Below are 27,611 nucleotides of genomic sequence, written 5' to 3'. Positions count from 1 at the left end.
CCCTCAGATATGGCCGTCTGGCAGATGGTAACAGGACTGTTAGGCCAGTTGGCTTCTTATTGTGCCTGTGCAGGAATGGAAGTAAGATTTCCTTTGCACAGCAGGTCGATCTGTGTAATGTTTTACAATCTTGCAGGCTCTGCTACGCATTTGCTTTCTGTGTGTGTGTGAATGCAAAGAAGCAAATATTCAGGGCACAATACTGGTTTACCTTTCAAAGTCTGCAGCTGGTAAGCTGGAAATGGATCCAGCTGCTATGGAAATGAGTCTTATTTCTGTCTCTGATATGATGAGCGGCAGTGTTTCTTTGTTGCCTCTCAAAGCTGCCTTCTCTCTGCACAGTGTCATTTGTGGATGAATTCGGAAACCACTGCACTCATAGGGAACCCCTGCAGCTGTGTCTCTGGAGTCACTGTCGTTTTGACCATGTGCTTGTAACTGAAGATCAGGCTAAGATGCCAAGAGCTTGATGTTTCATTTTCTTTAATAGCAACATATTGCGCAAGTCCTCCCATCAGAGTCAGTAGTGTTGCTTTCAGTCAGTCATGTTTTGCACTGATGATGTGATGAAGTGGGACGCTGCCCTACCTTTCCTCTCATGCTCATTGAATTATTTATTTCACATGTGGTGCCTTTCAGATCTCTTACATCTCCAGCCCTGTGTACTGTGCTCACACATTGTATCATGTACGAGTACAGCGCAAGGCCCGTAAATCAGACAGCACTGCGTAAAAGGTTTTTCACAAGTTTCTGCAAGAATGTTAACCATGTTTAACCCATTTCATTTGTTCTTTTATTTTATATTTATTTGTTACGGTTGTTCATGTTTTCTGTTTTAAATTGATCAGTACTGATTTTGTTAGCTAACTGTGTAGAGAACAGTCTGGCACCACTTGTTCTGTAGAATAGTAATGGTAACAACCAGAGTAAAACAGGCTGTAAAGTGCTTTACTTGCCCCTAAATTCAAGTGGCTAGACTCTGAATATATAGGTAGATTCTTTATCTTAGAAATGTTTTTTTTATTTGCTAGACATCATTTGCATTGTGACGGGTCACTATCACAAGTCTAAACTGTCTCTGGCATTTCTTAAACCTCATGGGTCATGCGTCAGTGTAAGACGTACAGCACTAAATGTGTGCTTTGCTTGACAGTTTGAAGGGAGGTGGCATGGTTGTTGTGGCATACCTGTGGCAGTGCTGCTCGTGAGCCACTCTTGCAGAGAGACTGCGTGGTGACCCCAGGGTGGTGCGTCTGCAGTGGTGGCGATTGGTGTGGACTGGAACTCAAATTCGCATGCCACCCCCACACTTTCGACTCCTCTTGTACTGTAGATGTTTGTTTTTTACTTGTGTGTTTTTTGTTGTTTTTTCTTGTATGTAGCATTGGTGCACGTCTGTACAGCAGCAATGCCTTTGGTAAATACCCCCTCTCTGTCTCTTGATGTCTGTGTCGCGTTTCCAGGCGCCTCCACGCAGAACTCCAACGCCGTGGAGCCGGAGAAGCAGGTGGACAGCACGGTGAAGATGGCAGGGGTCATCGCGGGAATCCTCATGTTTGTCATTATCCTGCTGGGCGTGGTTCTCACTGTCAAGCGAAGGTAAAAAGAGCAGATGTGAAGCCGGTAGCATTTCCCAGTGTTGCAAGTGCGAGCTCCCATCCAGGGTTGACTGAGCTGCTGCTGTCATAGGAACTATCCAGGCCGAGGGGGCGAGGGGCTGTGGGCACACGCACCTTTCTTCTGTCTGCCGTAACATGCACGCTGGCTTTAATCCCATTGCATCTCTGTCTGCGTCTCTGTTCTCTGGAATCCCCCTAATTACATACGTGCCATTTTGCAACAAACGATCACCAAATTTGTTTTTTATTTTTTGCATCATTTCTTTGAATAGAAAAACAAGGCATTACACTACATTTAGGTGTTCTAAATCTATAATTAGTTTCATAAAAGAAAGTATTCATCATGTAATTGCACATAAAGCTTCCTTTATTGTTCTCTTACTTTGCACATAAAGCACTCTGGAGTAAAAGGGATCTTTACCTGAGGCGATACTCTTTAAAATATCAGACTATACATTTCTATTGTGATTGATAATGGCTCCCACACTTCACTATTACTGTAGCTGTCCTCAGAGTCTTGATAATCAGAAGGGTTTGGAAGGGCAAACTGTGTTCTGCAGAGTCATTATAGTGACAGTGTATCTATAAATACTACAGAAAAACCTTAGCAAGAGTTCACAAGGGAGGAAAGAGGACAAAATTTGTATGTCTCACCCCTGTGATTTTAAGGCAAGTACCTCTATTAGGGTTTCGAGACAGTTCAGGATCATTTCTTAAGAAACTCTGAAGGCCTTTAGCTTCTAACGTTGAAAGTTAAGAACGTTATTTCACTTGTCTGTGCTGTAGAAAAAGCAGCCTGAAGTTAAAAATGAACTGAAGATGAACTACAGAGAACAGTACCTTACTCTCAGCTGTTGTCTTGCAGTTATGTTATCTTCTGAGGCATCAGAATGAGTCTGGACCCCAGAGAAAATCTCATGAGATAAAGGAATCAGATTTGTCGGATTGGCTGTTACAGGGCGTACGTGGGAGTCCTGCATGGCGACAGCAGCTCTCTGGCCTTTTGTCTAGAAAAGCAGAGGATTTCAGACGTGCAAAATCAGTACCAATATAAAGACCCCTGTCTTTATATTGATGCTAATAATGATGCTTGCTTGTCATATATTAATATAAAATATTAAAATAAATAATATTGACACTCAGCAGCAGAATGATGCCATTTTGCATAGCAGAGAAAACATGTTTAATTTAGGTATTTACTATATTAGTAATAGTGCACCAAGCAACTGGATATACTTCCCCTGGGAACAGCTGTAGAGAAGCGGGATTATTGGTTAGCTGGTGATGTATAGAGCCTTCTTTTCTCTACCATAACTAATGTATTAATTAAAGTAGGACACTGGGGAATTAGTGCTGAAAGAGGAGAGGTGGGTGGCAGTGGTGCTGAGGTTGTATTTAAATAAGAGCTGGAAACCGAATGGCAGGGAAGGAGAGAAGAAGCTGGGGATTCAGGGGGAGGGGTGATGCAGGACAGTGCCCTGGGATGCCAGCTGGGTACCTTTCTCATAGTTTTCCAGGGCGATCAGATATTTGTGGAAACACTTGAGTGAAGAGAGTTTTTCCCTGGGATGTGGGCTGTGTTTTTGGCTCTGAAGCGTGTGGACGTCAGGTGGTGAGATGGTTACAGGGGCGGCGTCGAAGAGCGGTGTGGGCACACGGGTGCAGGGCTCAGCGGGGCCCGGCTGGACAGTCGTCCAGGGCCTGTCAGCCTCACCTTGAGCTTCTCGCTGCGCTCGGCTCTGATCACTCGTGCCCAAGCAGGAAAGTAGGGCCCTCTTTCCAGAAGATTTCAGAGCTGAGTTCTTAACTGGGAGTGTGCTGCAGAAACTGGTTCTCACAATTTAAATACCTAATACCTTTTGTCAGTGGCCAGGTTCAACAGAGACTTACATGAGATACTTCTGAATGTCCAGAAAGAGCATTATTACTGTACAGACATGCTGCCAAGGTCACAGGACACGTCTTAGTATTTTGCACATCAAGCTCAATTACAATCTATGACTTAATCTCTTTCCTATCAGAAGGACATTCCTCTGTTTAAGTTTTCTTGAGCTGCTTCTGTTTCTATTGGCCAATTTTCTTATCTCCCGTGACCCCTGTTCTTATTTTCTCTGAGAAGAGGAAAATGAAGGAGAACCATATGTAGCTTAAGCAGATAAACTCTCACCTCAACCCCCAACAACATGCAGACAAATGCTCTGACCCTTCAATAGGATCTTTATAAGAAAAAACGCCTGAAAATATTTGGGTATTCAAGGAGCTCCTGGTTATAATTCCTGATTCAAGGAGGGCAAGAGGTCAGTGAGACCTTCTGGAGTTCTAAGGAAGCACAGGTTCTGTTTTGATTTGGATTGAATCCCAGCCTTAGAGAGCACATGCAGACAGCCTAGTGTTCCTCCGCCACATAGATGGCACAATGCACCTGTCTGCTCCCCAGCCTGTCACTGCCTTGAAATGATGGATGTGTAAATATTCGAGAAAGCAAGCTTGCTCAGGCTGTTGTTTTGTCTTGGTTTTATTTAGGAAAAAAAATCAAATTACTTGCATTCATCTAGAGCCCCTGCAAGCATTTCTCAAGCACTGCTCGCTGGAGCCCCACTAGTCAGGCAAGAATTAAAGAGCAGGCACGATCTGCAGGAGGTCTTCATCAGTTATGCAAATAGAGTACAGACAGCCATGTGAGGTTTGAAGACGTGGAATAAGCTAGCACTCTTGTTCTCTAAGCAAAGGACTTTCCATTAAGATTTAGTACCAAAGCCAACACTAAGTCAAGCCTTAGACCTTTACTACAAATTGCACAGTGCTGGCCAGTGGGCTCTCACGGGGTCAGAGCTAGAAGCTGCAGGGAAATAGAAAGACAAAATCAAGTTTTATGGTTTGTGATTGGCTCCTGGGGGTTTTCTGGGTCAGAAGTCTGTACGCCTGGCCACTGCTGCCCTGTTCCTATTGGACTGGTCCCTTGCAATGCATCATGCTTTGCTATCCCACCCTGTCTTCGATGTGTCAGAGGGAACCTGCAATTATGGCCAGGTTGACAGGATAAGGTACAAATGAAACTCACTCATCAAACTGGCTCATTCATTTAATATATCCAGAAAGCAAAAATGCATGTGTTTAAATAATGATATTTAAATTGTAATATTCCGTAAACTGGTCCACAAGCTTTAAATTGTTTAAATAGTGGTCAAAGTTAACCATTCTGGTTACCATAGTGACTGAACGCAGTGCACGGTAACATTATGTGCGGTGCTGTGTCAGAAGAGTCTTGAAGAAGAGCGACAGTACAGTTTGCTCTGAGTGGTTGCTGCTCTCTGCTCTCCTCATGGTTGATCTCTTCTCACAAGAAGGCAGCCCTGCCTCACCCAGCATTAGGAGACAGATGATTGGCCAGGGGGTGCCCTGGTTTTCGTTCAGCTGCTTCTGACAGTATCTATCAATAGGAATCCTGTCCAGAATTGCAAAAATGAACAAAACAGTGGCGATATTTATGAGCAGTTCGTACTGTTATACTCTTAAACTGAAGTCTAATCTCATTGTTGTGCAACCTAATTCTTGGCAAGTAGCCATGTTAAAAACATGGCTGCCTCGAGCCCATCAGAAGGTTCGTGTGCAGTAGGTTGCATATGTTAGATTATATCTTGATGGTACTACCTGGGCCACATTAATGAAACTTCATGAAGTTCCAGAGATCTATATTCTCGTGCATTGTGTCTGTATGAGAATGCATACAGTGCCCATGCATGAGAATGAAGACGACTGCTCACGTGATTTGGTCACATGGTAGGGCTCTCATATATCAGGATTGAGGAGTTTCTTGTCTTTTCCATGTGTGCTTCAGTGAAACTCATGCTGTGAAATGTGATGAACTGTGCCCCATGATTTAGACTTGAACAAGCAGTTTTATTGTGGTTTGGCCACCAAACTGGATTTGTCAAAAAAAAAACATTTAAACAACATTTTGTGAATGAATCCAGTTTTAGTTATGCTTCATACACATATCATTGCCTATATTTGACCATATCTCCGGCAGAATATTAGAAGCTCATGAATAATCACAAATGAATATTAATCTATGGGAATAATGGCCAACTGAGTAAAATTGATTGGTCACACTTCTGGTCAACTGAAAAATTAGCTAATATGACTCCAAAATGTGTACTGACGTGAGTCATGGTAATGATGAATCCCTGTATATACTGGTAAACTCAAGTGTCTTTGCATTATTCAAGCTTATCCATTCCAGCAAATGCATAGTGTCAGTACTTCTATTTAATTTTACAAGTTATCCAACATGTTCTCAGTATGAACATTTCTTTCAATACTGATGCATTTCTACTTCACAGTGAAGATCGATCCTTATAGCTCTGCTGTTTTCAGTCTGTAGCCAGCATTAACAAAAACGGTTTGCCATCAAATCCTGTAAAATTGTCTGAAGCCCTTTTATCTTCTCAGTCTGCTACAGTACGCTCTCCTCTGGCTCGTGAGCACCTACACAGAGGAATTTGTCTGGGATGTTTTAAGCATGTTGTCAAGCATTTACCCCAGGAGTCAAGCTTTTGCTAGGGAGAATAGATATTAATATATCAATTAATATTCAAATTAGGAAAGAACCTCGTATCAGGTGGACTATAGCAGTAATCACAAGCACTTGACTGTTTGTTACCTTGGCTTTTTTTTTGTTTAATCAGCAGTTAAACACTATTTCTGGTATCTGTGGAGATATACAGTAGGTGGGGCATGTTTGACTAGCTGCAGAGAACTGCAGACCGTCAACACTAATATAGTAAATGCGTTTTATTCAGGATGTGAAAGTCATGCGCAGCAGAGCAAGTGCACCTTTGAATACTCCGAATTTGCATAAGCCCCCCTGCGCAGTAATCATTGCACTTCAGACCACTCTTTGTGCTCTCAGCAGCCAAGAGGAAGGCTTAAAAAACTGCTTTACGTTGGGTGTCAAATTAATCATTAGTTTCTCCTAAAACTGGTGCTGCCCCTCTGGAGTGGCACACTCATTCAGATTCATCAAGCGTGCAGCAGTGAGAAGTGTGCAGGCGCCCTGGTGCCTCTGTTCCTGCTGCTGGAGCTCCGCTGTCTCTGTCTAACCTGTCTCCTAAGGAATACAGAGCAACAGTGGATTCCACCTCAAAGCTCCCGGGACCATGGCAAGGGAAAACCTTCAACTCCTTCTCTTCACCTTTTAGCCCAGTTGCTGTGTCATGCCCTACTTTTAAAGAAAATTGGATTCTGAAGTGTGGTTTTGAGCGGGTCATTAACATACGAAATGCGCCTGGTTCAGCACTCTGCGTCCCGAGCGTCCTCTCCGCTGATGGACGTCAGTGCAAGTCTGCAGCATCGCCTGCACCGAGAAACAGAATGTGGCCACGAAAGAGTCAAGCTCCTGTTCCCCAGCAGGGATACTGCTTAAGATTCAGTTAAAGATTTTTTGCATATGGGGAGGACTCTAAAGTCATTAGACTGGAACATGTACAGTAAGTCTGACGTGGGTTCCTGTATGTAAGCCCACAGTGAGGCTCAGAGTATGGTAGTGGTGATTAATGTATTCTGTTTAAGTGTGTATAAAGACCTTTAAAAATGGCAGCTCATTGACACCTCCTGCCTGGACCTGCCAGGTGTTTATATACTGACTTGTCAGGACGCGCCGGCAGTGATGACTGGGATCCATGTAAGACAAACACATTTAACACATTAGCACATACATTTTGCTGTCGGGCCTTATAAGTTACTGGAAATATTATAGCCCATTCAAAAGCCAAATTGTTTGACAGAGTTTTCTCTAGGGCTCTTCTGAGTGGGCTTCTGGATCGATACTCTGCTAACAGCCATGGTAATGCACCATTTGTCCTCCTCCAGTCCAGACTGTGTTTTGTGTTTTGTCTGACCGAGTAGCACATATTGTACACACTTCTCTCGGCCCTTGCAGTCATGCAGCTGGTGAAGAATTAAGCTCGGCTCACGTGAGCTGCGTCCATAGCCGCCTGTTTTAGTCCGTGTGTGATCGTGTTCCTCTGAGTAAAGTGATAGCGGTAACACAACATTATTTGTCATCGCACATGAGTGCATCCGTGGAAACCCTCGCACAGACAGGCCGTCTGCAGTGATGGAGGATGCTAATGGGCCACTGGCAGCAGGAATCTGCAAATTGGGATTTAGTTCAATGAACTGATCAATGAATCTGCGGGTACGCTGCTCACCACATTAAGCGGACTGCAGTCAAAAAGGGATCAATATATTAATTGCTGTGAGTATTCCCTGTGGAGGTGTGAACCACAGCGGCAGGGCCCAGTCCGCCTCCGATTCGGTCTTTCGCAGGGAGGAGGGAGTCCTAGTTCAGGAGGTGCTCCGTGCTCAGGCTGTAATAGAGATCCCCCATATGCTTGGTTTAAGCATCCATGAATGAACATTGGTAATTCATGTTGCAACTTTTTTAATTAACCTTACGAAATAAGATCAATGTTCTTTGTTTTTTTTAATTGGAAAACATTCCCGCTATTTATTTAAGTGTTTTATGTTTCAAATTAAACGCTTCAGTAATTAATGGGTTGTTTTCTTGCAAAATGGTTTTTATTTTTTTTAAAAAAGAATTATACTGCAGGATTAAGTTATAGTATGAGTCAGTCCCATAGTATTTGAATTAGCATTTTCTTTTGAAATTTTAAACTTTAGTCGAACATTGCTAGAATGACGCTGTGCTTTATTGCTTTGCTGAAGTGCCTGAGGTGAGCTCAAGTCTGTGCAGACCTGCATGTTCCCATGTGAGAGTCAAGTGCACAAGCGTGCTTCAGCCTGCCTGCCTATAGCTTGCATGTGTGCTTTGCATGTGTGTGTTTGTTTCTGTCTGTACTTGGCCAAAAGGGAGTGTTGTATATTTCATATGTTAATATTACATTTTTAATTAAGTCCCAGTGGGATTGCATGTATAGTCTCTAGGAGTGGCATCATCGTCTTAATAAGAAGCTTAAATGTCATTTGTCCACCTCAAACCTTTTAAAACAGCTGCTGCATATACATAAGACACAGTCAAGACAACTGCTGCTATTCAGAAAAAAACTGATAAATTCATAGCTGTATAAATGTGATGATAAAACTGAAATCATGAATAATTTGTTCCTATTAACCTTTTCAGGAGTTGCCTTTCTTGCTGTAACTTGCAGGAAAATATTTCAGTGCCTTTGTATCATGGAATAGTTAGCATGTGTTAGTTCCTTCTTTATATTAATTTTAATTAAACTGTTTGTTGTTTTTAGCTGTGTTTTTTTTCATTTCTAAAGGTAGAAATAGCCGAGATTGTTCTTATTTCTTGGCCATTATCATATGTGCTTCTAATCTGCGGTGATATGGCTTCTCTTGACTGCTTTGTCTGTCAGCCTACTAGTTCCGGCTGTATCTGCAGCCTTCCCTCGGGATTATTAATACTTTAGAGGAAACATCAGCACCTCTTTTTCCATTTTTATGCGGAGAAAAGGATTTAGAAGAAGACAGCATATGTAAGCTTTGTGCAAAACAGTTCTGACCATGTGCCATGTTCACGGCCCTTCCTTATCCTGCATTGTCCCAGGTTCAGCTGAATCAGCCTCCGGTCCTTTGCTAAGCTCTTTTTAAATATTTTTTTATGGAGCTGCGTCCAAGGCATTAACCAGGCCTTCCAGATCAAATGAAGTAAAACTTCAGTTTGGTTTTCATTAAAAAACTGAGCTCTGCCAGGTACAATAGGACATAGCTGCTGAAGCCATTCCTTTCCCTCAAGTGGCTTAATTATTATGGACAGTTTGTGGAGAAAAGGTCCAATTTATCATCACTGCTTTGGGAGGCACTTGAGTACTGATAGGAAGACTTAAGAGCTCATTAAACACTGGATAGTGTGGGAGTGGGGCCCCTGCCAGTGCTTTAATGATTACAATGTCCATGATGTCACTTGTTTCAGGACATTAACAGTGTAGCACAGGCAAACCAGGAATGAGACGTCCCGTTAATTTCTGGTCTGGCAGCACCACTTAACTCTGTTTTTCACCATGTGGATGATGGGGGCAGGCCAGGAGGAAATGTGATTTGTTCACCTCAGGCTGTGTACAGGGATCTCCTGGGCCTGCTTCCTGTCCTTTCGAGCTAACAGTGAGACCAGAGGGGATGCCTTGCTAGTTTTCTCATTCTATGGCCGGTCTTGTGTAAAAAAACAATTAACTTGTGAAAAGTTAACTTGTAGAAAAAAAAATCTCATTGGATAAAGCCATCGTTTTTCAAGTCAGAAACTAGACGCTGTGTCATTTTAACCTAGTGGACTCTCACTTAACCCTAGGACCTTTCATTCTGCACAACGCCTTAGTCACTGTAATTGCTCTAACTGCTTAGCTAATTGGGCTCTCTCATAGTGTCTTAGAAAGGCTTCTAGGAATCTGTTCCTTAAATCCGCTGTGCCTTTTTTAAACCGCGCATCTGCGCAAGACCTTGGAAAAATGTAAGAAATGAGTATCTGAGAATATTTAAATCAGTGACATTCATTGTGTGCTGAAGGCGAGAGTAAATCCCTGCAGTTCCACAGGGCATCAGCGCAGGAATCTGTACTAACAGTATGGGAGGTGTGGCTGGAGCCAAGCAATTAATAAATATTCATTCCTGCTCTGCAGACTCAGAGTCTCTTTAACAACCAGTAATGGCAAGAGAACACTTAAACAATTGCTAAATACCTCGCTTTTCTGTATTTAGATCCTGCTTCGAGATGCATACACACTTTTCCATTTACACTTACTATGTTCCTGTGTTGTGCCTTTCATAAAACCATTATTCAGTGTTCAAGAGCAAGTGTTGATTAGATCAGTATATCTCAAAGTGGGGGTCAAAAAATTTCCAATTGGTGCATTAAAAGAGAAAATAACAATAGTAGCATTCACTAAACGTTCTCATTATCTTTGTTATATGTTGCACCCAAAATGTCATTCTAATGATCCTTATATAATTTAAAACAAAGTGTGAGGTGAAAGGTTAATCTTAAATAGACTTTTGTAATGTTGAACGATGCTAAACAAGGTTTTTTATGATGCGACATCCGGAGAGCCACAAAAGCCTTGCCTAATAGGGTCTATTTAAACTAATGCAAGGAAAAAAACTGTTTTTTTTTAAACTCAAATATCCTGCACGTCTAGATGCATGCACACATTGCACATGAAAATGATTAGAGAGGAGCAGCATGGTAAGAAAGCTAAGACAGAAATGGTTAAATACAGGATCGGGGGTTTTAGAAATTGGTCAGCATTCCTTTTCTTTCATGATACCGGTAGGTAGTACATTACAAGTAGCTTTATCAGTGTCATGTTGTAATAACTGCAGCTGCTGTTATTGCTAAAAACCTATAAGGAGTAAGAAGAATATTGGAGATGCTTTGCAAAGCAGACGGCTTATTACTGCTTATTATAACAGGTGTTGTTGTATACTGTACTTTTGCAATTAAGTCAGCCTGAGTCTTTCACAAAACGGAGCCAGTGGAGAAGGCTGCTTCAGTTCCAGTCTCTGCTTCTCGGAGGGAGAAACAGAATCGGGGAAACTGGAGAATATGCGTGCTCCTGTTGAAAATGGTGGTTATCCCTCTGGGCTACTGCTGCACAGGGCTTTGCTTTGCAGCCGGGCTGTTCAGAGAAATGGTATCTGTTTTATTCTTTAAAGGTCAGCCACCAGTTGGCCTTATGGCCAGTGGAAATGAACCCCCAAAATACCTATGAAGGAAAAGCATTTGTACATATTCCATGTGTAGCTTTGGTTTTTAAAAGATATTAAATCCCGTTTGTGCAAGACGTGCACACTAACCCCTGAGGACAGAAAGATGCCAGCCAGACCAACGCCTCTTTACTGTTTTTTCTACATCAGACTTAATGACTTCTTAAATAATGGCCCTTAAACGGCTAAATCTCAACAACAGACGTAATTAATCAGGATGCATGTAATTGAAGTGTTTTAGTGATCTTCCAGGTGTTAATGTCCCCCATCCGGTTTCGGTGTGAATCGAGTCGCGGTATCCTTGCTGTCTATGAGCATGGTATGGCCAGGAGGGCAGTATGTAATTAGAGGAATTCACCAGGGGATTATGGAGGCCTTTAGTGAAGGGTCGCCTTCACCGTCCCTGCAAACTCAAGTTGTTCTTTTTAATCTTTTGAACACATGAAGAATTTTTTCATGAAATGGGATGCCAGCTGTGCCTTTTGTTGGAGGAGTCAGGCCTGTAAAATAGCGTCAGTGTGATGAGTTGTGAGGCTCCAGGTGTAAAAGCTCAGGTGTGGGAAGCACTTGCTGTAAAGGCTGTCTGGTTTTAATTGTTTTAATTGCACAGCAGGCTGAGGTAGACCTGCTTTCAGCTAGAGTGCAAAAGAAACTGCAATCGTTGGTATTCTCAGTCATTTTTAATATTTTCTGCTAAACATTTCTTTATTGATGTGGGTGTGAGATAACTAATAAATCTGTTTGTCCTTTTTTTTTGCACAATTTTGTCCCATTGGCTCAACTTCATGGTTCAGAAGAAATGCGTATTCCTACTCTTATTACCTGTAAGTAGATTTTAGTATAACACAAGTTTTTGACATTTTTCTTCAGTCCTTCTTAATTTCTCCCTTTTCCTCTTCTTCTTCTGACCTTTTTCTGACTTTTTCTCTGATGTTTCAGCTTTTTTACAGACACTAGAACTGGGGACCTCTCCCTTTTCACTTTTTTCCCCCCGCTACTGTTGTATAGTATTGACAAGTCTTCAACAGAACTGCTGATTCTTAAGTTTAATGAGCGCAAAAGGTTAAGGTCCTTTTCTGGCAGTATGTAAAAAGCACAGGCCATGACTGAGCTCTGTTCTGTTTAGACCCTTGTGGACAGTCCATCCACTTGTTCTGCACCTCAGCTTGCCATGTGGGACACGGCCTGCACAGGCTGCTCAAAGCAAATCCAGCACTGCAGCTGCATGCAGCGCCTTTGCTACCTGTTGGGCTCTGGATGTTATCTAGCGCTAAACCCACAGCCCTACTGACCCCGTCCAGTAAGGAGCCTCAGTGCAGCCCAGTCCCTTTATTAGTTTACAGATGGTTTGCAGTATTTCAGTATAACGGAGAAGTAGAGAGCAAGGACCTCACTGTGTTCGCACTGTGCTGGGATTGCGAGCACAGTATCTATTAACAACTTCTGTAGAAATGCATGCACTTTTCATTCCAGTGGACCCCAAAGCTCTTTACAGATAAATTATTGGAGCCACTTCATCCACTGCTCCTGGGTGACACGCAGCAACCACACCAGGTTGTGGTACTGGTTTGGAGATTCTGAGCCAGAGACAGAAGCCCGTGTACAGATCCGTCACCTCTTAGCCTGTCTTCCCTTGGAGGTCTCCTAGTGCTGAATAGGACCAGGCTTTTGAGCTTTTGAGGTCTGACAAGTTCAGGCCACGAGGTGGTAATGCTGCTTTGACCCCTGCTCCCGGAGCTGTGTTCAGAGAGGTGACTGTGTCCTCGCAGATCACCTGCTATAATATTCGAGCCCGGCTGCTCTGAGGCAGAAAGAAGTGACTACAGTTACAAAGGCAGCTTCAGGCATGCTCTTCAACTGAAGAAGGACAAGGAAGCAAAGTTTCAGCCCTCTGTTCTTGTAGCTTAGTGTGGTGGAAGGGATTCCAGCTTTTGGGTCATAGCTTGTGTGGTCCACGCAGGTCCACTTCCGTGAGTGATCAATCAGACTCTTCACAGAGGGCTCAGGCTTCCACAAATCAAGCAAATGCTCAAGTAATGCCAGATATTCTATGATGTTTGTATTTTAATAGCTGTGAAAGAAAAAATTAATTAAGTTATTAATTGTCCTGTATACCTACTTGTAGATTATGAGTTAGGGCTGCTAATCTTTCCAGAGATGTTATTAATTGGAGCAGGTGTTTCTGATTTTAAGAGAAGAAATAAGAAAAATATTCTCAGTATTCTAATTAGCTTTTTTTGTCAATCACAGCATCCAACATGCAAAGCAGGTGTTTTAAATCAAGCCCCTTTCCAGGGAGTGAATGGCTATAATTTATCAAGCCCTAATTTATTACAATGGAATTGTTCACTTGAGAGGAAGCAAGGTTTCAGAATTCCTACCTGCCACCTATTAATGAAGTGAAATTTCTGGCTAAGCTAATGCAGGCTGTTGTGCTGTAGGTACATATCAAAACCAGAAAAATAAATCTATGTATTTAAAAAAACAGTAAAAACCTTTTACCAGGAGGTTGGGTTCTGCCTCTGACTCATCGGGTGACATCCTGAGCCTGTGACACTTACTGCTCCATGCTTCAATAAAAACAAGATTCGGCTCTGGCTTTGCAGCAACAGCTCACCTCCTTATCTCTGTTTTTATTAGCACTAGAATTAGTGGCAATATCTTATATATATATTCAGGTGTTTTAGGGTGTTATTTTGACTGAATGCAGCTCTATTCACATGGGGGGAGGAATTTTTATAAATTTGCTTCCAGAACTTGTCTTTTTGTAGCTTTTACTGTGTGAGAAGTAAAAGAAAAAAGACCGTGCATTTTCACCCTTGATTTCAGCAAGGTTGCACAGTCCAGTTTCCATAAAATAGTCTCAAATGTTCATAGAAGTGCACCCAAAAGCACATAGGATTCAGTGTTCGAGACTCTTTTGAAAGAGGACAGAGTGTCCACTGCGGAGGAGCCTTGCTTTGTTCGTTAGGGGTGCTCTACGTTTCCGTGACCCTTAGCAGAAATAAGAAGCCTTGGGCAGTGGAAGGTGAAATAAGTCAGTAAATAATACAAGTACTGTTGCATTTTATCATCCAAAAAAATAGAAATGTGAAAGCAAAAGCAGCAGGAACGTTTTTGGATACCTGGCGTTTTAAGCAAGGAGAGCTGACTGGCTGATTCAGAAGGATCAGGAGCATAGTCAAGCTTTTATTAATGAGCCTTGTTTTTTTCTCATTACATCACACCGCTGTTTGTCTTTTTGTCCAGTCAGTTCAGTTCGAGTCCTGTGTGTCCATCAGACCCAGCCTGTAGATAACGAGCAGAACAGGGACAGCAGAGCACCTGGCCTCATTCGATCACAAAGTCTCGTCCATGCGCTTATCGACAAGTCAGCCCGGCTGCCTGGCTCAGCAGCAAGGTCTAGACACCGACAGCTCTTTGTTGGGTGAGCTGTAAGACACTAGAAAGAAACTGTCCTTTTTGGATTTCTTTGATTCTCATGCTACAGCAGATGGTCATCTGTTATTACTTAACGTTTTTTATATAACATCAGCTGTGTAAGACTTTAATGATTTATCACATAAATCTGGTAAAACCAGAGTATAGAAAGAAACAGAGAAATCAGGGTAAAAACACGGTAGAGAACAGAGTGGAATGATGGAGAAAGATACAGATGGGAAACCATATAAGGCCAAAGTGAAAGCATGATATAAGCACAGTAGACCCATGGGAAAACTAACAATACTGTGCAAAAGGCTGGAGGCCTTTGAAACAGCAGTCTCTCACCTCAAGAAACAGAGGAGCCCCTGCCTAGCCTGCATTCAGGCCCTCATGAGCAGACAGATACTTCATTGCTAGTTGGACACTAATTCAGAACATCATTTCTGCAGGTGTAGCGGCTAGTCTGTCACACAGGTCATTCAGAATTTGCTGTGATTGCCCTGTGAACCCCAAAACATTTTAATGATATACCGTAGACAACAATGTGAGCATAAAGAATGTCTAAGAAGTCTTTTTTGAGGACGATAAAAGATTGAATTCATTTCTTGCAGACGGTGTAGAAGCCACAGCTGTGGGATATTTCCCGAGCATGTTAAGGTTTTTAGGGGATTCGATCCTGTGTTCTACAGCTGCAGATGTTTTTTTAATCAAAGTTCTTAAAATATAGACGAAAGTCACCAATCCCCCGCCATTGTGGCTCGCAGCCCTTCTCGAGCAGCTGCCGCTCTGGCCCGAGCCCACGGCCCCAGGCTGGTGTTGGCCACGTCGCTGCAGGCGCTCCTGCCCACAGAGTGCTCCCGCTCTCTGTCATCTGCTCCCCAGGAACGCAACCGCCTGCTGCTGCAGCTGCAGTGTGGGAGTGCTGTCAGCAGCGCCCCAGGGACCCCCGTCCCAGAGCAAGCTCTGGTGAGACTGCCACCCCCCCGAGGGCCACAGAGCGCCCTACAGCTCCTTACAGCTGCAGCCACCCCGAGGCGCTGGGAACGTTATTAATTCCTTCATCTTTGTGAGTGATAGGTAGTCATTATCGCTATTGTTTGGATTGTAGGGTCTTTTCACTTTCACCTGCAGAACCATTACAAAGCACGATCGCACAGGGAGGGAGCTGAGCAGCGACAGCCGGCAGGTGATGGATAGGGGCCACGTGCTCCTTCAGCAGAGGTGCTGCAGCCACTTCATTAGTGGGTGATAGGATAGATTTCAGATGCACAGAGATCTTCCTCCCACATCACACCTGGGGGGACAGATACTGAACTGTAAGTTTCAATAGTGCAAAAAATCCCACAATACAGCAGATTTACAGCTAGAGTGTGTGCTGTAAAGCAATCTGTTATATATTGTGAAACGATACAGGGTACAGCAATTCTAGCTTGTGAGGAGAGGGGTGACAATGATGAACACTGTCGTCCACACGCTTGTGATTTCATCAGCATTTAGGTTTTCAGGTGTGGAGTGGCTCTAGAGATCTCCTTTCACACTGATGCCTTCCATGCCTGGCACATGAGGTGCTTATACTGTCGGTCTTTTCCCCAGCTCCTTCAGAAACGTGCCTCTTACTGCACAGAAAACCCATGTGGTCTGTCTCCAGGCTCGTTGACAGGCAGCCTGAAGCCTATGAACACCTACACTGTTAATATAGGGAAGGTATCTTTCACAGATTCGTCAAGCCAACTCGTATTAGAAAATGAACTTTTAATTTGAAGAAAAAAAATGAAAGTCAGGTTTACAGTTTTTGTAGATCACGGTCATCATCTTGAAGTTCTGGTCTGTGCTACATGACGTTAAAAAATCAAAATCAAACCTCGTCTTTCAGAGCTCTGGTTTAATTCTAGCTCTGACGAACAAATTAATCACCCGCCCCTCCCCTGCCATGTGTTAAAATAGCAAGAAGAAAAGTCTTGTTTTCTAACTCTGTGGAAGTTGGGAGTTATCCGAGACCAGCTCTTGTGTGCTCTCCTCACCCCTGCTGGACGGGTGTGGACCAGCTCTTGTGTGGCGGCGATGATTCAGACATCATGTAATTTCCGGTCATTACAGCTTGTGCTGGGCGATCACCTCGCTGTTGCATGCTGGCTGACTCATCCAATTGCTAATTGCATTTACTTAAGTGTTTATTTATCTGTTATCTTGACCCAGGGAGGAGATTTATGTATTTATAATAGCTCTACCTGATCTGCATGCTGCTTTCCATAGGAGTGCCAGTTGATTGTAATTTACACTATCAGGCTCTCAATTAGACAGCAGCTGCTTTTCTCTCTGTCACAGTCAAACTGTGCATTTTAAATCAATAACTTTCACACTTGGCAATTGATTTAAAAAAAGATATAGGATAATAGTCACAACCTGAATATTAAAAACATGCAGTTAGTGAGGTTACACCTAGAAAATACCATAACACTGGAATGTGTGGAACCAGATAATGGTAGCCTTCCTTTTAATTAAGTGCTGGTTTGACATTCATTAAATAAGGATTATCTCTAGTTCATTGCCGCTTACAATATGCAAGAAATTTGTTACGAAAATATTGAAGAGGCTGTTCAATTGAGAAAATTCCCATAATTAGCTCTGTGTAATCTTTCAGGATGCCAAATGATTACAGGGAAGTTCAGTGTTGCTTTGAACCATACAGCATTATATAATGACACACTCGAACCGTGGGCCCTTCTAGAGTCATGGGGGTTGCAAGGCTGGGTAAACTGGTTTATAATCAGAACCCCTTTAATGAAGGAGGCAGGCAGCCTGCGCAGGTCACACATCCATTCGCACACAGGGGCGGGTGTGGCCCTGACACAGGTGAGCTCTGGAGAGAGCTGCTGTATTTCCTTGCCTGTGGCTCTGCAGCGCTCTCTCTCAGGTACGTCACTCTGCCTGCCCTGCGGAGACAACGCTTTATCGCTGCTATATTAAAACCTGCAGGGTTAACTGGGGAAAAAAACATGCAAAGCAACGGGAGGTGGCTGTGTGATGCTGCATATTGGCTCAGAGGGCTTTTAAAAGTGCAGTGTTTACCACTGTCAGCCTGTAACCCCCCCAGAACAAGCTGACATGAAGTACTTTTGCAGTTGTCACAATGCAGTTTCTTGCTCTCTATCCCTTGAGGAAGAACGGAGAGCAGAGTGAGAAATGCAAACCAGGCTCTAGGAAGTACAGTGTGTACATACAGTATAATGCCTTCGTTTTTTCCCCAATGTTGCCAAGATAATTATATCTGTGATGTAAAAAAAAAAATTACAAAAATGTATATATTTTGGGATTCCCTCGTATAGACCCTGGTCGAGAATAATGCAGGGTTTTGAAAAGAAAGTTGTTTATATGTTGCAGCCCCTGCCAGCAGCTCCGAATATGTTGGGGATTCACTGATTCCCAGCCCTTATGTTCCACTATGGCTGTTTTATTGTGAGCTATTGGAGGCGTGAGCCGTTCGCTCAGTCAGAGACTGGGCACAGGCAGCAGGCTTCGCCAGGGCTATCAGCTCCTCAAATGGTAGAGCTGCAGTTCATCCAGGTGTGCCTCAAATGCAACCTGTGCCAGCATACCCGTGCCAAAAATAATATTGAAATGTTTGGCGTCATCTCCAGAGGAATATAAGAAATATGGTATCTGGTAGCTAAATATCCAAGTATTTCATCCAGCTATGTCTTAATAGTAGCCAAGGTATTGGCTTCAACAACATGAATGGGTTGCTTGTTCCAAAGTCCCACGGCCCCTTCAGTAATGCAATAAGTCTAAGGCAAATTCCTGTCATGTCCCTCTTTAAAACTCCCTGTTGAATTGCATGTTATTGGCTGGAATCTTGTTTGCATGTTAGTGTGGCAGTAGTCCTGTTTAAGTAAACCCCTCACAACCTCCACCTCTACACTGGCTGCTACATTGTGAATCCGGGACCACATAGGCAGGACTAAAGTGGTGACTCCTGGTGACAGCTGCTACTGTAGGACACCCGCATTTTATCCTTCTGCTCAGCCCTCCTTCATCATCATCATCTTGCTCCCTGCCAGTGTGCTTTAATAGCAAGCTGCCCCTGGCATGTCACTGGCTCACATGTTTGAAACAAGCTTTCAAGAGTTAGTTAATAGCGCTAGCTTAGTACAGAATAGAGAGTTTCAAGGTCCAGTAGTGTGCAATCAGGTTTGAGAATTCTTGAACAGAATAGTCAGCAGCCGTATCACCCTGCAACTTACAACTGGCAACCCACTGGAGCTCAGCAGGTGTGAGCCTGGTCAGTACCTGGATGGGAGACCTCCTGGGAAAAACTAAGGATGCTGCTGGAAGAAGTCTTAGTGGGGCCAGCAGGGGGCGCTCACCCTGCGGCCTATGTGGGTCCTAATGTCCCCAGTAAAGTGATGGGGACACTGTACTGTAAAACTGTACCATCCTTCAGATTAAATTAAAAATTGAGGTCCTGACTCTCTGTGGTCATTAAAAATCCCAGGGTGTTTCTCGAAAAGAGTAGAGGTATAACCCCAGCACCCTGGCCAAATTTCCCATTGGCCCTTGCCAATCATGGCCTCCTAATAAATACTAACAAATAATTCCCATCTATGAATTGACTTCATTACTCTGCTCTCCTCTCCACTGAGAGCTGGTGTGTGGTGAGCGTTCTGGCGCACTATGGCTGCCGTTGCATCATCCAGGTAGATGCTGCACACTGATGGTGGTGGAGGGGGATCCCCATTACCTGTTAAGTGCTTTGAGTGGAGTGTCCAGAAAAGCGCTGTATAAGAGTTAGCAATTATAGTTATTTCTTTATTATATTAAAGAATGTAATGAATACATTAATGTGTGATTTATCTCCATCCATTAAATAAATAAATCTAGTGCAAAATCCTCGATAAATCTCGATTTTGTATGCAGTTTCTCTTTTGAAAACATGGGACCCCTTAAAATTCTATCATGTATGTCAGACATGTTCAGCCTGTCTATCTGGTAATTGAATGTGTAGTTGTATCCTACTCATATCAGCCCTACGGCAGCTGTGGGTGAGGGGACATTACACATGCAATCTGAGCATGCCTAATGACTTTGCTTTCTTGTACAGCAGTGCACTCTGGGTATGATGTGCCTGAATCGCTTTGTTCCACATGGCAAGCATTTGTAATCCTAATGGTGTGAAAGACCACACAATGCTGAAAACTGCAGATAAGTGTGATGCGAGAAATGGAACAAACGTTTTATGTTGTAACACTGAGTAATACATTTTTCCTTGAAGCTGCCAGCAAAGTATGTTTCTCCCAACCGTAAAAGGCAAATGGAGAAGTTATTGCGCAATTACCCGGCCGTCCCGGGCGGTGCTGACCGTGGTCTCGGCTTGATGGAAGTTTGTCACAGAATACCCAACGGCAGAGATTAGGACGTTTACACAGCCAGATGGAAACGGTTCAACGGAATCAGCAGGATCCAGATTTAGAGCGATGACGACTTTCTCATGCCCTGGGGCTGAGATAGTCACTGCAGAAGAGTATGAACTTTGTAAATGCTGCCTACATCCTAATGCACCAAATTATTGATGCTCTGTTTAGAGCTAGATAAGAGCAGTGGAGAATACAGAGGGAATTATCTGTTTTACAGCAGGAATGATGTCTGAGACTGCTGTGTGCCTGTCATTTTCCTGCTAATTATAAACAACATATGGAGAGAGCTGCGGTTCTGTCTGTCCATTACTAGAGAGCTGCGGTTCTGTCTGTCCATCCATTACTAATTTCAATTTTCTGGTAAAGTGGTTTATGTGGTGGTGTTGTTGTTGTTGTTTTCTCATTGTTTAAACTGGTTGTTTCAAAATTCCTGCAGGTGTAAATTGCTGTGACTTGAAAGACAACACAGTCGAGTCAGGTGTCAGATAAAATAGATGTTTCAGAATATTTGGATTCTTCTTATTTTCCTGTTACATATCAAATACATTGGATGGCCCAGGGTAGAGTAGACTACCTAGAGTAGACTGCATTCTTACTTCCTGAGAGGTCCTGGGCCTTTCGGTTCCAGGTCACAGATAGACTCTGCTCAGTGTGTTGTGTGCGATTAGTGCTCTTTGATTCTTCTGTTCCTCTCCTGAAATTCGGAGCTCTGTCCACATGTGAATGAAACTGTCTCGCTTGTTTTGAAAAACCTCAAGGAAACTTGCCAAAAAGCAAAAGGAGACACAGAGCAGCAGCACGCAGCGGGAGATGGGGCCAGTGGGCACTGCGGACAAGAGCACTGCCAAGGTCAGCACCCTCCACAAGGACGACCCCTTCTCCGCCAGCACCCAGGACATCAACGGCTTCTGTGAGTGTGTCTCCCATTCCTCCTCTCTCCCTTCTCCCCACTTCGCTGCTCTCCACTCTCCCTCTCTCCTCTCTTACCCACATTGCAACACTACACGCTGTTACTCTCCACACTCTTGCTGGAACTGAAATGTCGGAGTGGACAGAAAGTGGGTGTATGAACTTGATTGCAAGATGCGACCTGGTGGATTTATCGATTGATTGGCTGATTCGTTCAATCACGGCTTATTAAGGTGCGATTTTCGCTGCTCCCTTAACAGAGTTTCTCTTAATGACATCCATGAGCAATGAACGCACACTAGTATTCTTATCTTTATGGTAACATCCCCACTGGGCTATTTGTCCGGAGTTACTTTGCAGAGACGTTTTCTCAGATTGATGCCCACGTTGAAAGTAATATATAAACATGCATGGAGGGCTTTAAACATTGTGCCAGCACAGCTGAACTGTAGTCTCCTGTCTAAGGGTCGGTGCGTAGTACCCCTTTGAGGGAGCAGAAGCATTCGCCATACAGAGAGACTAACCAAGGGCACATGGAACCTGTCCACCTGTGCCAAGTCAAACCTGCAGAGCCAACTCCATGTTCTTAATAGTCCTATGGGAAAACCAGCTGAAAATTGCACAAGATACCTTACATTAAAACCTGTCGCGTCTCTGCTGTCTGTTTGCGTGTTTTAGTGCCTATCTGTTTTCCTTTTGTGAAGCAGAGGTTATTGTCTGATTGCAAACCAGAGAGAGGAGATTGGATATCTTGTAATTGTTCTGCATTGTAGCAGCTGTAAAATTAGCACGAGGCTGTGTGTTTTGTTTGAGTTCAGGCACAGTGCTTTGACAATACAGTCCCTCCACATGATTGCAGCTCTTAAAACAGACTGTTAATAACGGACTGTGTGCAGGTTAGTTCAGTGCCACTGATTCTCATACAACATCATGCTGCCATATCGGGCTGTGGCTTTGAAGTCCCACAAGCTGTAATAGGGCATAAAACACTTGAGCTGTACTGATAGAATTTGAAGATCAAAGTGTAATCTGGTCTCTTATTATGAACAGAGTACCATTTAAACTGACCCAAAGTTATCACGGCACATCTTTTCAAAGAAGAACAAGAAAGAAAAAATAAAGGTTTACGTTTTAAACTTCGGTGTGTCTTCCTGCGTTGTGGCAATAATTAGATTCTGTTCTGTTCCTTATTAGCAAAATGTCACAGTGCCCTTTCTGGGTTTAATAATTCTGTAGCACAAGGCAACCTTCACTCTTGTCTCTGCTGAAATATTGGATATCCTTTCCTGTGCAAAATGGCCTGCGAACCACCTACGTTAAAGTTCACATCACATCTTAAATGAAAATCTTTCTGCCTATCTTTCTGTGTGTAACTATGGTTCAGAAAGTCAACAATGCCAAAATGCATTTTGCGTTATTTTTTATTTTTATTATTTTTGTGTTAAGTGACCTATTGTATTAAATTGCTTTCTCACTGCACATACTTGTTGGTAAATGTACAGTATGTATGTAACGGTTTTGAAGTACAGCTCTTGATAGCACTGAAAGTGTTGATGTAATGCATGCCAGCATGTCTGCAAGCTGATTCCTGATGAACACCCCCGCACCCTCCCACCTGCCTCCAGAACACTCCCTTTCTTGACACTTGAATACACCTGAGGCCTCGTGGGCAGCTTCGCTGACGAACCGGCTTCGGTCCTCGGTTCGAGATGAAAGCCCACTCTCTCCTTCCAGTGGCCCTCGGTTCCACAGACAAAACACAAATGCTCAAGCCGACGGAGACGTGTTGCTGCAGGAAACGTGGAATGAAGCTGATTTATTTTGAGAAGTCCTTCTTGTCAAAAAAAGCTTACATATGTAGATCATTAATTCCAAACCCCTTCGCACTGTACCAGAATAATATTTCATTCAGAATTGTCAGCATGTCATTCTTGAAGTGCTCCATCTGTGACGCAGCAGACTCGCTGCTCCGTTAAAGGGGTCTAATTGACGTCTGGTACAGTAGGTGTGTGTACTGCAGGAAACTCCGGTGTCCCGACAGACGTCAGGAGTGGCTCTGGGCATCAGGGCTTTGCAAATACGCATTCCTGATGAAAACAAAAGGCTTGAACTTGGCTTTCAGACAAGGCGAAATTGGGATTTGGCCAGTGCCAGGTTAGATGTGATGATGCAGCTTCATTCCAAATCCAGGTACACTAATTCCACCTTCATCACCTGATTTGCTGAAAGCAGATTTTTCTGTTGGATGATGAAAACCTTCCAGCGGTGTTGTTTAGCAGAATCTGATTGCTCTGTATCCATAGATAATGCTTTCTTTATGGATATTATTTTTGTTTTGTTTTTAAAAATTACACATATTAGAAGCACACAGGACAAGCTCTGTTAGAAGTGGATTATGGCTAATGAGGCAGAAACGATTTTTTCTGCAAACAGAATAGATTTAATATTAGCTTTTAATAATTACATGGATGGTGTAGCAAGTAGCACTTGTGATATTTAATGTACAAAACGTTTGCTTTCAAATGTAAAGCTATTATTGTGCTGCTGTTGAAGTACTTTCCCTTGGTAGTGAAAAAAATTGTCTAAAATGTTATTTTTTTGTGCTTTGTAACTGGGTATGTAGAAATATGTAGTTTGAACGTTAGAGATCAATTCAAATCTGAATAAATAAACAGAACACTGAAAATGTCTTCTATTATTATTACACGGAGTAGTAGTAATCCAGAGTAGAGGAACATTTCCAACTCGGTAATAAGATCATGTAATGTGTCTGTGAGTGACTGCTTATGCACTGCTCTCTAATTGAAAGCAAATGAGTCCTCCTCCTCCTCAGTGCTTGCTGTCTTCCTGAACAAGAGGTCTCTTCCTCTTGGGATTTCACAGCTTCCTTATTTCAGAATTCTCCCTTTTCTCTGGGGCTCTGTGTGAGAGAGTCCTGGGGCAGGGGAAGGAGACTTCATTGATTTCTGATACCATTAGGTTACATTTCTGAATGCTGAGAACTGAATTGTTGAGTTGCAGTATTTGTCTCTTTAAAGCCGCGCAGGGTAAGTCGCGGTGCGGCAGAGCTGAACTCACCCCAGTATAAAGGTCAGAGTCCAGCTGACATGGGCAGTCGAGGTGCGTGGTCACAAGGGCTGACAGCATGCAGAGTTAGTGAGGTGCAGCCCAGGTAGGGTGTGCCAGTTATTTGGGGGTTCATGCCTGACCTCTGGGGGACGTGTCTGATCTCTGGCGGGGTGTCTGACCTCACGCTGCTCTCTGGTTGTATCACTGAGACGCGTCACAGCCTCTGTGTGTGTCCCGACGTTGTTTTTGGTGCCTGACGTTCTGTGTTGTTTCCTAAACACTCCTTGTATCTCTTCTCCCCAGCCTCCCCCCCTCCCCGCTCCTTTTCTATGCAGAGCAAAACTCTCCAAAGCAAAAGCCTCTTGAATTCCTACTACTCAGGTACAGCATGCCTGCTTTGAGTAACCTTATAACCTTAGAGATGTCTTGGTTTACAGTAGGAGAACAGAGCTTGATTTAGCCACTGCTGAAGGCTGACTGCAGACATCCTTCTTCATAAAAAGTATTTATTTCTTATTTAAAGGGACTGGTAGTGTGAAGTTAGTCATTTCGCGAAAAACCGAACAGATGGTTATTTTGATTTTGTCTGAAAAATGTGTTCATCTCCTGTCTGTGGTTATAGACAGTCCGGTCAAGCAGCAAACACTAACTTCTGTCTTCCTGCCTGTGGCTGCCCCTCCAGTGACCTCGGACCCTGTTGCCCCAGTGTCATCTTTAGGTGAGCCTGACTGCCTTCTTTCATTTACACACATTCTGGAGAGCGGCTTTAACATCATGATAATTAAAAAATAAATTATTCTTCACTGTTCTTTAAGGAGTAAATTAATTTGTCTTACATTAGCAAGGAATTAAAAAAATAGGCAAATATAGTAAAGTTATTGCGATGATGCAAATGTTTCTCTGTATGTAACAACACAATGGAAGTCACTCCCAAAATGAAACACACTCAGCAGTTTAGGGATATGTAAATTCTTTGTTAATAATAGCATCTTAATTTGCTTTCAGCATTCCATTCCTGCTGTATTATCTGTGTTCCAGGAAATTGAAAAGTGCCATTAGCACTGTAGTACGTAACAAACGCATCCATAATCTTAATGAACTCTAATTGCATGTAAGAGATGTGATTAGAATTGAGATCTTGAAAGCGAGGGTGACACTTTTAACAGTTTTGATTTTAATGCAGAAATATTACCGTCTTCTGTTTGATGGAACAAGGCCTTGAGGTGTATGTGTGTGTGATCTCTTAAATGACTTTGCGTTCAGCTTCATTAAAATGCCAGGAACACCATGTGGTGCTAATCATGGAGACAGACAGTCTTCCTCCTCCTCCTCCCCCAGGCGGTGTCGTGGTGCTCTACAGCCCTGGACTGTCAGGTTATTGTGCTGCCTCTGCAGCTTCGCCCCCTAGTGGCTTTTCAGTTAAACTCTGGTTGTTGTCCTGCACGACGGCTTTGACGTCTTTAGGTGACCGGAAATAATCTCCCTGAAGGGACAGTGCTGATTCCTGCAGCAGGCATGTGAGAAAGGGCCTTCTCGGCATGGGCACGTGACACCGCTGACAGAAAGGATTGCTTTTAATGCCCTGCTGACACACCAGTTTAGCCACATGGGGAATAGCTTTGTGTTTTGCAAACAGAGCTGAATTGTGTAAGGCACTGTCAAACAACACAGCATATCGCTCACTCTTGTTTGAAATGTTTATTGATTCTTGTAGTACATTTGTACTGTAAGACCTGCGTAAATTGCCTGTACTACATGCCATAATCATCTTGTTTCTCAGTCAATAATTTGCTCTACTCATTCATTCTGACTCCACACTGCTCCTGCAGTGCTGAGTAAAAATATATACACTGAGTCTAAAACTTTCCTTTCCCGGTCCTTCCCTTTTACCACTGGGTGTTCTTTATAAAAGCAGGGTTCCTTTACAATACCATTTTCACTGCCAGCTTTAGATTAGCTTCTGTTGTTTTTCTACAGGGCAAAGAGGCACATTTTTGTGAAAGAGGGGAGTGAAGCGGTCCTTTGACACCTGTGCCCTGTGCACATAGCACTTGATAAATGACGGCAGGATATTGTCAGTTATTGAGTGCTATCTGACAGCAGTGACCGCACAAGTGATCACAACGAGTCTTCCTACAATGAGATCTCTTAGTACCTGACATTATTGAGTATAATAGCTGAGAAGAGTGTATTATTAAATTACAGTAATTTATTCCTTATCATTATGTGGTTGTTACCCTTGATCTCTTCGGAAACCCTTTCTCAGTACAAGCCCTTAAAGTAAAGAATGGGTGCTATTATTTAACAAGTTCCTTAAGATCCCCTTTCAGTTGCATGTGCTGCCATTTTCTCCCGATGGAAAACAGCCCTGCTGATGAATTCCACTCACTTAATGCACAAGTGCATCTTTACTCAAACCTAATGCTGTTCTTTACTCTCGTAACTTTGATCTGAGCTGCAATCAGCACCAGACCTCTCCGAGAGATGTCTCGAGAGAGAGAGCTGCAGGCACACTGAACTGGAGCGAGAGAGAGGCAGGCATGGATAGACGGAAAGAAGCTGAGAGACAGAAGCTGACAACGAGGGCCAGAGCAAATACACAAAGAGCTGGACAAACAGTTCGAGAGAGAGGCATTTCTATTAAAGCTCCTTTGAGACTGAAGGAATGAGGTCACTGTCCTCCTGTGATTAGATTGGAAGTCTGTAGTGAGGCCTGGTGTCTAATTAGCTCCTAAGAAGTTAACTTTTTTACCTGGGGCAAGAATAACGGGAGTTGAAGACCTGGACTGGCCAGATTCCACTCTTAGAAACCTGCATGTTTCTGTGTCTCTTATAAGCAAGGCTTATGCCCACCTGGGTAGGAATTTTATTTCGACCAGCCGACTAAATGATCAGTTGGCATGAGGAACAACACTGGAAGAACACAATCCAGGCGAACACTGACGTGGTCTCCATGTTCTAGGTAACATTCCCAGAGCTCAAGAACAGAACTACACGTCAGCTTTTATGACTTTTATGAAATGAGGCTTGATATTTGATTAAGGATATTTTAATTTTCCAACTCCAACCTGTTAGAGACAAAATGTGCTGCCTTCTTTAAAAAAAAAAGCAGTCATGATTAATCCAGGGATATGAACTTAAAAGGAGCAATATATTTTTCTCGCACATACTGTAGGAAAATACAACCCATTATAAAGAAAGCCTTTTAATCCTATGCTTATTGTATGTAATGGAGGCACATTTTAACGTAATTTAAAATGTCATTACCTTCTTCCATACAAAGAGCTGTCAAATGTATTTCAGCATGGAGACTAATTGTTGTTAATGGTAGGGAGCTACGTTGTTTAGCGATAATGCAGCAGCACTGATAATTGAGCTTAATGCAATTCCAGTGCTAAACATGTCTCTCAGCCTTACACAATAGCTGGTAGAGAGCATTGCTTTAATAAGGAGG

General features: G+C 43.1%; 1 protein-coding gene across 1 annotated transcript in view; it reads left to right on the top strand.

Moving 5' to 3' along the window:
• ptprt (protein tyrosine phosphatase receptor type T) overlaps positions 1 to 27,611 on the top strand; it is a 199,781-nt gene that overhangs the window by 144,013 nt on the left and 28,157 nt on the right. The window contains exons 14-17 of the mRNA XM_088937357.1: positions 1,464 to 1,599; positions 20,938 to 21,089; positions 24,461 to 24,538; positions 24,840 to 24,875. Coding sequence (XP_088793483.1) covers positions 1,464 to 1,599; positions 20,938 to 21,089; positions 24,461 to 24,538; positions 24,840 to 24,875 — 402 coding nt within the window. The remainder of the gene's footprint in view (positions 1 to 1,463; positions 1,600 to 20,937; positions 21,090 to 24,460; positions 24,539 to 24,839; positions 24,876 to 27,611) is intronic.

The sequence above is a fragment of the Atractosteus spatula genome, chromosome 19, assembly GCF_055471065.1.
Source record: "Atractosteus spatula isolate fAtrSpa1 chromosome 19, fAtrSpa1.hap1, whole genome shotgun sequence".
Classification (NCBI taxonomy): Eukaryota; Metazoa; Chordata; class Actinopteri; order Semionotiformes; family Lepisosteidae; genus Atractosteus; species Atractosteus spatula.
This window is presented reverse-complemented; position numbering and strand designations above follow the sequence as displayed.